This window comes from Dipodomys spectabilis, unplaced genomic scaffold, assembly GCF_019054845.1.
Source record: "Dipodomys spectabilis isolate Male_0828 unplaced genomic scaffold, ASM1905484v1 ptg000066l, whole genome shotgun sequence".
Classification (NCBI taxonomy): Eukaryota; Metazoa; Chordata; class Mammalia; order Rodentia; family Heteromyidae; genus Dipodomys; species Dipodomys spectabilis.
In genome coordinates, this window is record NW_024870743.1 from 4,256,407 (window position 1) to 4,268,606 (window position 12,200).

The 12,200-nt window shown below is 46.4% G+C and overlaps 1 protein-coding gene across 2 annotated transcripts in view; it reads left to right on the forward strand.

The window, feature by feature from the left end:
• Asap2 (ArfGAP with SH3 domain, ankyrin repeat and PH domain 2) overlaps positions 1-12,200 on the forward strand; it is a 154,625-nt gene that overhangs the window by 110,855 nt on the left and 31,570 nt on the right. For both annotated transcript variants that reach the window (XM_042680742.1, XM_042680743.1), the window contains exons 12-15: positions 2,153-2,240; positions 4,455-4,503; positions 4,578-4,744; positions 6,012-6,145. In XM_042680742.1, coding sequence (XP_042536676.1) covers positions 2,153-2,240; positions 4,455-4,503; positions 4,578-4,744; positions 6,012-6,145 — 438 coding nt within the window. The remainder of the gene's footprint in view (positions 1-2,152; positions 2,241-4,454; positions 4,504-4,577; positions 4,745-6,011; positions 6,146-12,200) is intronic.

Genomic DNA, 12,200 nt, shown 5'->3' on the forward strand with positions numbered 1-12,200 from the left:
TCCTGAGTAGCTACGATTACAGATATGAGCCACTGGTACTCACTTGCTCTGCTTACTTTTGAAACAAGATACTGCTTTTGCCCAGCCCAACCCAGGACCACTATCCTTCTACTTCTGCTTCTTGCATAGCTAGAATAGCAGGATAACAGGTGCACACCTCCATGCTTGGTCCTTTTTGATGGTTTCCATTTGCTGTGAAGTGAGAAATGTGTCTTTGAGGGTAGTTACCTTAGAGAATGAACAACTTCCCTCATGCCACGGGGAGGAGGAAAGGTTAAAAGTTGAAGGTAGTGAGGGAGAATGGTTGTGCTTCTCTGCTGCTCCAAGTTAAGCGCAGGATAGCCCTTGCCTTCCCTGGGTGTGCTGTCCAGGCCAGGGACTGTGCATGTTGTGATATCATTCAGAGAGAGACTTCTGCTCGTCACTGTGAAATGCATCGCTCATATACTGGTTTCTGGACACGCTGATAGTCCTGTTGGTGAAGCTCAAAAACTGATGTTGATTTTACTTGGAACTCTCAAGATTAGGCAGGGTGGAGTCTTCTAATACTGAGTATTATGATCTGTTAGGAGTTTAGTCAGTGAATCCAGTCATTGGAGAATAGGGTACACATAGGCTTCTATAGAGGAGGTTAGACACCCCAGCCCAAAACCAGGAGAGCCTGCTTATCCAACGTAGGCAGATCCTTCAACAAACCCAAACTCTGCCTCTGCAAGGATCAGCCCCATCATAAGGGGGGGTGAAGACCCCGCCAGCTCTCTAGAGTGAGAGGTGGTAACCTCTGGTCTGTGTGTGCAGGAGCTCACACACACGTGCCTGGCTGCTGGTGTGAACGGGTCTGGATTAACCCCACATACGTGTCATGTGTCTTGAAGCAACTGGTAGCTGCTGGAAAGAGACACAAGAACTGGTGAAGCTTAAGGCATTTTTTGCTTGGTATTTCTTTCAGCCTCTTGGTAGGGTAAGAGAAGCCCATTCATAGTTGAAGGCTTCTCCAAGATTTTTAAAGCATGTTGTCACTCAAGACGTTTTCCCTAACCATCTGTTCTTTGCTTCTTTGGATTAAATGTAATTTTATTCTTTGAATTAGTAAAATAGACATTTTTGGTACATTTCTGACAAAAGTACACTGTGATCTGTGGTGGGTGGGAGCTGGGGTTACATATGTAAATGAAGTGTATTTTGTTGAAACTTGAGTGACAGTAATGATTGACATTTATGACTGAATCTGTTACCTGCTATCACTTCTGAAAGTGAGGACAATTATTTCTCTGCCATTTTTGTGCAGAGATCACTTTTTCTATTTAGAAGTGAGGTTTTTACTCAGCTGCACTTAAACTGGAGCTTGGCTTAGTGGTAGAGCACCTGCCTAGCAAGTGCACTTACATAGGCTTTACTTCAAACGCTAGCAATACCAAAAAGAAACAAAGAGAAATGCTGTGTGTGTGTGTGTGTGTGTGTGTGTGTGTGTGTGTGTGTGTGTGTGTGTGTGCGCACGCACCTGTGTGTGTGTGGGTGCATGCATGCCTATGTACCTGCATGCCAATACTGGGGCTTGAATGCAGGGCCTGGGCACTCACTGTCCCTGAGCTTTTTTGTTCAAGACTGGCACTCTCCCACTTGAGCCACAGCTTTACTTCTGGCTTTTTGGTGGTTAATTGGAAGTGGGAGTCTCATAACCTTTCCTACCCAGGTTGATTTCAAGCCATGATCCTCAGATCTTAGCCTCTTGGGTAGCTGGGATTTACATGCATAAGCCAACAATGCCCAGCAAAACAACAACAACAAGAAGACATTTAAGAGCTCCAGATGTGAAGCTAGATGCCCAGTTTCCCTAGGAAACTGAGAGCCCAGGAGAATTTTATCTAGGGAGTCCATCGCCACCAGCTGTGAAGCTGCCCCTGCGCGCCCCCTTGTCCCAGATGGGTTTGTGTAGACCACCACAGGTACTCTGGCAGGGAAAGCAGTGGCCTCTGCCGCTGGAGTCCCGAACCCTGCAGTGTTGCTCTCAGGCTTCTCGGCTGAAAGCCTGCCTTCCAGAAAGAGTCTCCCCATCCTAGCCAAGAGCGAGCTCCTGCGGTGTTCTCAGGAGCAGAGGAGGTGCCCTCACTGCTCCCCACTCAGCGCGTGCTTTGTGTTTGTGTTTCAACAGGCTAACCGGCCGCCCGCCAAGCTCAACCTCCTGACCTGCCAAGTGAAGACCAACCCAGAGGAGAAGAAGTGTTTTGACCTCATCTCTCGTAAGGTTCCTTCTGAATGCTGTGTGTGCTATAGAGAAGTTATTTTAAATTCTCGAAGGCACCAGCCCCATGTCAGACACAGCGTACTGAAGAACTAATTTTGGAAAGAAACATCCTTTTTTTCCATTGCCCTGCCGCATCTGTCTTTCTGTCTGTGGCAGTTGCTTGCCATTGAACTCAGGACCGCCCCACTCCACGGGCTCTGTGAACTGAGAGACTCCACACAAGGAGATTGTGCCGGATGGGACTCAGGCCTGAAACCCCTTTGCCTGGTTTGTTAAGAGGACATTTAGCTGCAGAAGCCTTCCATAATTTATTCGTGCAATGTTAGAAATGCTGTGAACAACAATGAGGGGTCTTCAGGGAGCCTGGAAACTTGAGTTTGGGGAATCATCTTCCCCACCACAGAATTAGTCTTTGCGCTTCTGTTTGCGTTTCTTCTTTGTGGCATACCCAGAGCAGTCACCATGGAACCGTCTATTACAGCAGATGTTTACTAAACAGAAGCACTCACACACTCCAAGTTAAGGGTATGTGCTGTGTTAGAGAAAACAGACCAGGCGTGGTATATGCCAGTAATCCCAGCCCGAGGAAGGTGAAGGCAAGAGGATCACAAGGTCGAGGCTGGCATGAGCCAACCAGCACATCAGTGTTTTTGAGACCCTCTTCTCAAAAAAAGGAAAAAGGAAACAGAATACTTGTTTTAAAACCTCGTGTTCTTGGTTGTTGCATGTAACAGGGTTACCGTAGTTTGGGGTCGGACAGGCCAAGTCAGGAGGGTGTTCTGCCACCGGCTTTGCTGGCTTCTGCTACTTAACCTCCCTGGACCTCGGACCATCCATCGCCCAGCCAGCTCACCAAGAGTCGCTCTAAGAATCACTGTAGTTTCAGGAGCTAAAACCACTCCTGGAGGATGGCATGTCGTCTGCTTATTTTTAGGGTTACCAATATTTGTGGGTTTCCAAATGTCACCACAGTCATTGGTAGAAGTTACACCTCCTCTTTTTTCTCTTAGGGTTTAATTTTTTCCCTTTACTGATTGATTGTGTAGGCAGAGACTTCCTGTATATATGCCACACAGCTTCCCCTACTTTGCATATCTTAGTACAGTGAGTCAGGAGTGTAGCATACAGACGAATAAGGAGAAATCCTAATTGAGGGATCCATATGTGCAGTTATGAAAACACCAGGAACATTGACACCCAGTGCTGCTAACTGAAACTCTCACCTTCCATTAATGCCCATGCTTGGCGCCAGGATTCCCTCCAGGCCACCACATTGCATTTAGCTGTTATTATCTTGCTTCTCTATGGTCAGCAGTGCTGCAGGCTTTTCTTTTATGACCTTGACACCTTTTGGAGAGTATTGATGAGTTTTGGTGTTAAAAGCCCCTCCATTTGCATGTCTCTAGAGTTTCTTGTGATTGAACTGAAGTTATTGTTATTATTTTCTTTTGCAAGAATAACACAGAAATGATGTCACCTCCCACAGCACTGTGTACACAGGCCTAGCAGCCCACAGAACACTTTAACCACTGCCAAGACCAGCTGTACATGACTGGCTTTTTATATTTGGCCATCACTTAATGATACACTCTGGCCTTAGCCAGAGTACTCCTCTGATAAGTCTTTGAAAAGGCTTTCAGCTGGGCGCCAGTGGCTCACACCTGTAATCCTAGCTACTCAGGATGCTGAGATCTGAGGATTGAGGTTCAGAGCCAGCCAGGGCAAGAAAATCCATGGGACTCTTATCTCCAATCAATCACCAGAAAACCGCAAGTGGTACTGTGGTTCAAGTGGTAGAGTGCTAGCCTTGAGCTGAGGAGCTGAGGGACAGTGCCCAGGCCCAGAGTTCAAGACCCCAACTGACCCCCCCCTCCCCCCAAAAAAGCTTCTTTCATTCATGGGGACCAACTCTATAGTGAATTTTAAAAATTAAAGCCTTTGAGAGGATAGCTATGGTTTCCATTAGCCCACTTCCCTTTCAGCCTGGAGTGGGAGGAATAGGGTAGGTTTCTTCCTTTGCATTATGAAGCCAGAAGTACTGAGGAGGACAGACATTTGAAGGACTTAAGGAGTGCTTGATTGAAATCATTAATTTCCTGGCAGAGAGCTAAGGTGATCTTTGAGATGAGTGATATGCCCTCTGCCCCCGTGTTGAGTCTGGCTCACAGTCTGGCTCACAGTTCTTGACCAATCTCCTCTTGTCATGCAGATGACCGGACGTACCACTTTCAAGCAGAAGATGAACAGGAATGTCAGATGTAAGTTGTAGAGGTAGGGCTTGGGGCAGGACCCCACCGAGGTTCTTGGAAGTCACATTCTCCACTCTGTTTAGATGGATGTCTGTGCTGCAGAACAGCAAGGAAGAGGCACTGAACAACGCGTTCAAAGGAGATGACAATACTGGAGAAAATAACATAGTCCAGGAGCTGACCAAGGAGATCATCTCGGAGGTGCAGAAGATGACGGGCAACGGCGTGTGCTGTGACTGCGGGGCACCAGGTGACCGGGGGACCCCATTCCACCCCAGGCTCTAGAACATTCAAACCTCATTTGGACTCAGAATCCCTCCACTGATTTTCACTTTCATTTCAAACATGAAATTAAGTGCAGCTCAGCCTGAGTTCATCCCATTACACAAATGTTTAATGAACTGTGTGCAGACCTGCTGGGCCCCAGAGCAGTCTGAAAACAGAAGGGTGGGGAGGAAAAGACTCAATGCTCTTTGAGAAATGAAATCAGAAGGGTGAGGTAAGGGTGAATTGAAGGTCATCCAGTCTCACAGGGGCTCTGAGAGGCTGCAGGAGCCCAGTACCTGCCTGGGGTTTACGCCAGCTTCCCTGCCCTACTTTCTAGAATTCATAAAGTAACTTTCAGTTATTGTTTTACTCTGTGACTCTGAAAGAGCAGAAACAGGTCCTTCCTACCTGTCAGGTTTTGTGACAAGGACATTCCTGTCTGTATATTGATAGAGAGTATCAGAGGCCTGTTTTTAACTAATACAGAATATAGTAGCAACTGGTACTTTAAAGTGTAAGGATTGGTGTATTATAATTAAATGGGAAATGACAGGGATTCTTTCTGGAACATTTGGAAATCAAGAAGGTTATGACTTGGTCAGTGTTTTTCCATTTCTCTAGTTCTATGCCAATTTCTGTTAGAAACAACCAAAGCAATTGAGAAGTACTATTAGGTTCCTGGTTTCCTGAAGGCTACATTTAGTCTTAGATCCTTTGTGGAAGGAGAATGGGGTAGTGAGTGATATGAGGTGAATTGTGTTCTTTCTTGAGAAAGGTAAGGATGGTGAAATACTTTTACATGTAGGAAGCCACAGTGATGTTCATTGTTCTAAAGTCCTAAGCCAGCAGGGGTGATGTGAAAATTCAATGCACCCATCTCGAAGCCCCTGTACCTGCCCAAAGCAAGGTGAACACAGCAGAATAGGCTGAGTTCACCTGTGAACATAGATGACAGAAGAATTTTCTGATGTGGTATAGCTTTTTACAAAAATAGCTTGGTGATTACCCAGAGCACCTGTCACTTAAATGAATGGGACGGTGGAGGAAGAGGGGGGTGGAGGGAAGACAGATGTCTGCCTGTTTGTGCATTGGCTGTTATTTGTTATGGATGATTGAAAGGTTCTAGCTGTATCAAAGCTCAAGAATATCCTCATATTGAAAGCCTTGTATTCTGTGAAAAGGTAGGACGTAAGTTCTGCCTCCTACCCCGTTCTGACAGCAAGCTCTAAGTTGCCTGTTCTCTTCGGCAGATCCCACGTGGCTTTCCACCAACCTGGGCATTTTGACCTGCATCGAGTGTTCTGGGATCCACCGAGAGCTGGGGGTTCATTACTCCAGGATGCAGTCCCTCACCCTGGACGTCCTGGGAACATCCGAGCTGCTGGTGATTTGATTTGGATTGGATTAAATTAGGAAAAGAGCTGTTTTTATTTTTGCCTTCTAGTCCATTTTGGTTTCTTGAAATTTCAGTGGGCTGGTAGTTGTTATGTTGCCAGATGGGTTTGGGTAATAAGCTCATTGATAATTCCTCATTTTCAGCTAGTTGTAAATCGAGGGCACTTCTTGTTGCATATTAAATGCAACGCAAAGTGAAGCCAAACAAAGGCATGTTGAGACTGGAGCAGGATTCTGCTGATGCAGATTTAAGGATGGGGAATGGCCCACTATACCCATCCATTAAACAGGTGCTAATTTTCTTTAAAAAAAGAAAAAAAGGAGGCTCTGATTCTTGAGTCAGTAGTGACGTGAAAGCCCATGCTGGAGAGAGGCGGAGACCGAGGCCCCTGTGAAGCAGATGTAGAGCTGGGGACTGTGGTCCACTGTGTATCAAAGTTAGTCGCACTCAGGGTACACATCTGGCCACCTAGACTCCCAGCCACCACGGACTGTTCCCAAGTCTGCAGCTGCTGGTTAGGAAGCAGCGCTTGAAATTCTTTTCTTGAGGTAGCTGGGTGTTGGACAGTAAGTAGTAAGTGGATATTGATTGCCATTGATTTTAATGTCAAGAGCAATCATTCCAACCGAACAGCAGTTACTGGGGTTAGTATTCCTCCTCTCCTAGTGTTGACAACTGAGGGTCCTGGGGGTGTAAACTATCTTGTGGGACCCTTTCAGTCCTCCTGAGTAATTCCTTTATGGTTTTGGGAGCCAGAGTTGGGAGAAGCTAGAGTAGATTCTGATAATTCATGTAATATCCCTGGGTACTTAAAGGTTAAAGTCAAGCTAGACTCAGCAGGATCCTCACAGTGTGCTCTGGGCTGGGAACGGTAGTTACTGTTGACCTACAGATGCAGATGCCTGCATGGAGGAAGGCTGTGTGCACACAGGTTGCTCCTCCCGGTCACAGGCTCAAATTTGAGGATGTTTATGTCACAGTATGTTAACCGAGATCACTTACTTCTATGGATTTGCTTCTGGCTGTGGAAGCACTCAGTGACTTACAGTGAGATAATCACTTCCTTTGTATTAGGCACTTTGCAGGACACTGTGTGTATTAGCTCTTTTGCTCTCTACAATAGCCCTGCGACCTTCCTCACCAAGGAAAACTGGGCTTGGAATATTCTATTATGCTCAGGGTTGTATGCCTGTTAGTATGGTGGCAGATCTGAGATGTAGGTCCTGTCATCTGGTTCCAAGGTTCACACGTAAATTTTGAGGCTCATGGGATATAAACTGGGATTTGTGGTGAGTTGTCTTGCCGTGTGATAAGCATTGTAAACATCACATCTGCCCCTCCCTGTAGCCTATCCCCGGCAAATGTTTAACAACGACTCCAGGGGAAAAAAATCCCTAGTCTGCGGACTGCCTATTCCTGTGGTATAAATACATCCACCATGGCCAATTTCTAGCTACCTGTGTAAGTTACTGTGGAGCTGGAAAGAGATATTCAGTGCACAGTGTTTCTCTCGTGTATTCAGTGGAGAAGTACACCGAACATAGAAAATAGCAAGATAATTAGGAAATGCAGAGAGACTGTTTTAGTTGTGTTGTTTTGTTGAGGTAGGGTCTCACTTTGTACCATGGGCTAGCTCTTCATTACCCAGCTGAGTGCTGGGTTTTCAGCATCTCACCCGTTTGTTCTCAGTATGGTATAAAATTTAATAGCCATGCTTAACGGCTGTGTCACACATGCACCAAAACAATTTAGCAGTTGGCTCTCAGAAGCTAGTCAGGCGGACTCCAGCCTGTAACTTCAGAAATGCATCTCAAAAACAGATTCATGATCTTTGTGAGAGTCCATTGCAAAGGAAAGCACCAAAGAAGGTGAGAGGAGCACCTCCAGTCATGATGGGACGGTAGAGTAACTTTGAACCCCACATTGGTGCCAGCCCCAAGCCTCTGTCCATATTCTCCTTGAAGCTGAATGACTACTGCCACTCATGAGAAACCAGGCCGAGCCTCATTCAAGTACCTGCAGCTATTTGCAAAATCTAATTTCTGCCGTAGTTTCTTACTGTCCCTCCACTAGGCCTCTTTTCCTGAGCGTGGTGGTGTGGGGTTTGCTTCCCTGCGGGCCTTGCCTGGGGTCTGGATGGGACTGGCCTCTCTGGACTCAGAAGAAGTGGCCTCCATGCTTCACCCCAACCCCCATGTGCATGTGCTAGGACTTCCGGCATGATCCTGTCCACAATACCGATTCTCAGCCCTTCTCAGTGAAGCATGAGCGTTCATTTGTAAAGCACAGGAATGTCAAGCCGCTTTAAAAGCATCTGGCTTGTTTGTTTTGCTTAGACAACCAGAAGCCTGAACAAAGAATTTCCTGACATCTTGTCACCCCTCCCCCTTCTTTATTTGTGTGTATTTAGAATTTTGTCTGGCACGTAGTAAAAGCTGCAGAATAGTAACTATCTTCATTATATCTCCCTCGAAGATGGTCTTAGCAGTGCTTTCAGAGAAATGACCCATGTGCCTGAGTTTCCGGTCTGTGTGAGAGCCCACTGGCTCTACCAGGGATGCCTGTTCTCTGTGTGGGTCTTTCTGCTCCATAGGGCAGGGTGCAGGCCCTTTGGCTGACTTGTTAATCACAGTACATTTTTTTTTTTTGTTTTTTGTTTTTGTGCAGCAGATATTGCCAGACTTCTTTTTTTTTGGGGGGGAGGGGGGGCTTCCAGTCGTGGGGCCTGTACTCTGGGCCTGGGCGCTATCCCTCAGCTCTTCAGCTCAAGGCTAGCGCTCTACCACTTGAGCCGTAACGCCACTTCTGGCTTTTTTTTTTCCTTTTTGCTTATGTGGTGCCGAGGAATCGAACCCAGGGCCTCAGGCATGCAAGGCAAGCACTCTACTACTGAGCCACCTTCCCAGCCCCTGGCCAGACTTCTTAAGTGCTCTTATTATAGAGATCAGTGGGAGCCCTGTGCCAGTGGCTCATACCTTTAATTCTAGCTACTCAGGAGGCTGAGATCTGAGAATCGTGGTTTGAAGCCAGCTCAGGCAGGGAAGTGACATGAGACTCTTTATCTTCAATAAACTATTCAGAAAAAGCCAGAATTGGCGCTGTGGCTCAAGTGGTAGACTGCTAGTATTGAGCACAAATAGTCTCAGGGACAGTACACAGTGGACAGTACACAGTCCCTGAGTTCAAGACCCAGGACTGGCACAAAAATGATCAGTGGGCAGCCTAGACAAGGTAGCTCAGCAGCTTCCAACCTGTTAGGTTAATAACAGCCTGCGTCTAAGGGTGATGTGCTGTAATTACAAGATTTTGTTAAATTTATTTTTATTGTATTGCAATTTACAACTGTGATGTTCTGATGCATTGTATATTTGGTAGAATGATTAAATCAAGCTAGTTAACTTATCCATCTCCCATGCTTATCTTGTTTTGTGGTAAGAACACAAAATTTACTCTTTAAGTGGTTGTCATTAGCAACTGTACTTCCTGAATTCCCTCCAGAATGTATTTATTTGCCCTGATTTACTGAAATTGTATGTCATTTGTCCAGTCTCTGTACCGCTCCTCTCATCTTCTGTTCCTTGGCTTCTGTGAGTTTGACCTTTTACATTGCAGGTATAAATGAGTCCAGGTGGAATTTGTCTTTCTGAGCCTGTCATATTTTACTGAACATAATGCTTTCCAGATTCATCTATGTAGTCACAAATGATAGAAATTTATTCTTTGTTAAAAGTTGAATAGTATTTTATTGTGAATATGTGCTACATTTTCTTTATCCATTGATCCATTGATAGAGTATTGGTATCTCTTGGGCATACTGCCTTTATTTCTTTGAGTATATAGTCAGTAGTGGATACGTACACAGGTGGAACATACAGAGATCTGCTTCTGATCTGGGGGAACAATACTGTTTTCCCTAGTGGATGTATTGGTATAGAGGCCTACCCACAGTAGGCACGAGTTCTTTTCTCCTCTCCCCACTGATGCGTTCTCACTGTGCCGATAGAAGCCATGCTTATAAATGTGAGGTGGTTTCAGTTTGCATTTCTTTGGTAATTAGTCATGTTTGTTGGCTTTTATGTGTCTTCTGAGAAATGCCTGTTTTGGTTTTTTTGCTTCTGATTTAATAAGGCTATTCTCTTGCTGTGTAGTTATTTGAGCTCTCTGTATTTTGGGTTTTGTCCTGTTATCAGACCAGTGTTTTTTTCCCATCATTGACTTATAACTACTCAGGAAGGTGCACACACACACACACACACACACACACACACACACACACACACACACACACACACACACACACACACACACACACACACACACACACACACACACACACACACACACACACGCTTTCTGTTTTGTGTGGACAACTGCATCCAGTGAGGTTGCTGGTGCCTTATGTTTAGAAACCTTCTCACTTATGGAAAACGTGGTTAGGTGAAGTATTAATAGATTAGTTTGGCAAAGTTGCATCATCTCACAGCTCTAGTATACAATGGCTTTGCTAAGCTACTGCCTTAGATTTTCAATGAACTTACTTTCAGAAACCTGCTGGCAAGCATACTTTTAAAAGATAAATTTTCTTGACATAGAAGATCTTTATTTCAGCACTGACTTTTTCCAGTTACCCCCAGTCCCATTGTACAGGTAGTATATGAACTGTTTCCCTGATCAAAAGTGGAATAAGGAAACTTTGCTGTTTTGACATTGAACTTTCACTCTTCCATCAGGTTGTAGCTCAAGCGTCAGGAAGCTGAGCCAGCTGCCTTTCTCATGCAGTTGTTACCAAGCTGTCAGACACTAAAGCCAAGCAGCGCACAGCCAGGCCACAGGTGCAGGTAGAGAGGAAGCCCCTCAGAGACCCCTCGTTGCTGTTTCTCTACTACAGTAACCAGGCTGGGCGCTAAAAGCAATTGCTTAGGGCAGTGAGGAATTGAGCATCATTGAATCAGTGATGCTCCGGGCATTGTCCTAGATACTTTGTGCTTTGTGTCTGATCTAAGCAAGAACTCTTTGAAAACAGATCCATGAGGCTAAGAAACTGGGCCTGGTGCATGCACCTGAGCAGCATTTATAGTTTCGACCCTTGAGGTGTGCCAGCCTTCACCAGAATCACAGCTTTTAAGTTAATGTCAGCCACAACCCTGTCATAAAAGAATGGAGCACCTAAACATGTATGTATATTGTCATGTATGCCAGAGGAAAGTTTCAAGACTCAGAGGGAAGCATAGCCCGTGGGCTTCCTTCCTGCACCCCACATGTCCCACCCCGCCGTGCAGCTCCCTGGTTTCTGGGCCCTCTTGTGTCTGGTCCGTACGCCCGTGTACACCCGAGGTGCCCCTGGCACTTTGAGCCCTCCACCTTGCTGTCCTCCCAGGGCCTATTCATAATATTCTCATTTCCTGCCACAGAAAGCGAGGCCAGTAGCAGACAGCTATTGGCAGAGACCCAGTTGGCTGCATAGTTTCCTTGTGGGGAGCGAGGGTGGGGTGGGCGTGGCACCTGTGTGGTTGCCGTCAGCCCCTGGATGGGAACTGAGGGGACTGAGACCAGAGCGCAGCTGGGAGGAGCAGGCCGCGCTGCTGCCCCTGTGTGAGGAGAGGAGGCCCAGCCACACGCGCCAGGGTCAGAGGAGTCTCGCCTTCCTCACTCCAGGGTTCTCTCCTCTGGAGATAAAGACAGAGGAACAGAAAGGAGAAGAAAACAATAAGGGATGTCCCTGACTGTGGAAATGGTGGATAGGCTGTTTGCTGTTCCCCTCCCAAACTACCTGAAGCTTCTTTCTGGCTTTAGTGGCCTCCTGCTATTTGCTGTGAGCCCTGCTCTTCCCCCTGCCCACCCCCTTTCGCATGCCCACGGGGTGAGTGCTGTGGAAGATGGTGTTTCTGGCCACCTGGCTGTCCTCCTCGCCCGAGCTTGGCGTCTCCGTGCTCATGGGGCTCCAGTTCGGTCCTCGTTTCCTGCCTCGTGCTGTGTCTGTCTCATGTAGTCTCTCTGTCTTGTTGGACATTGTACAGTATAACAACAAATTTATGTTGTAGTA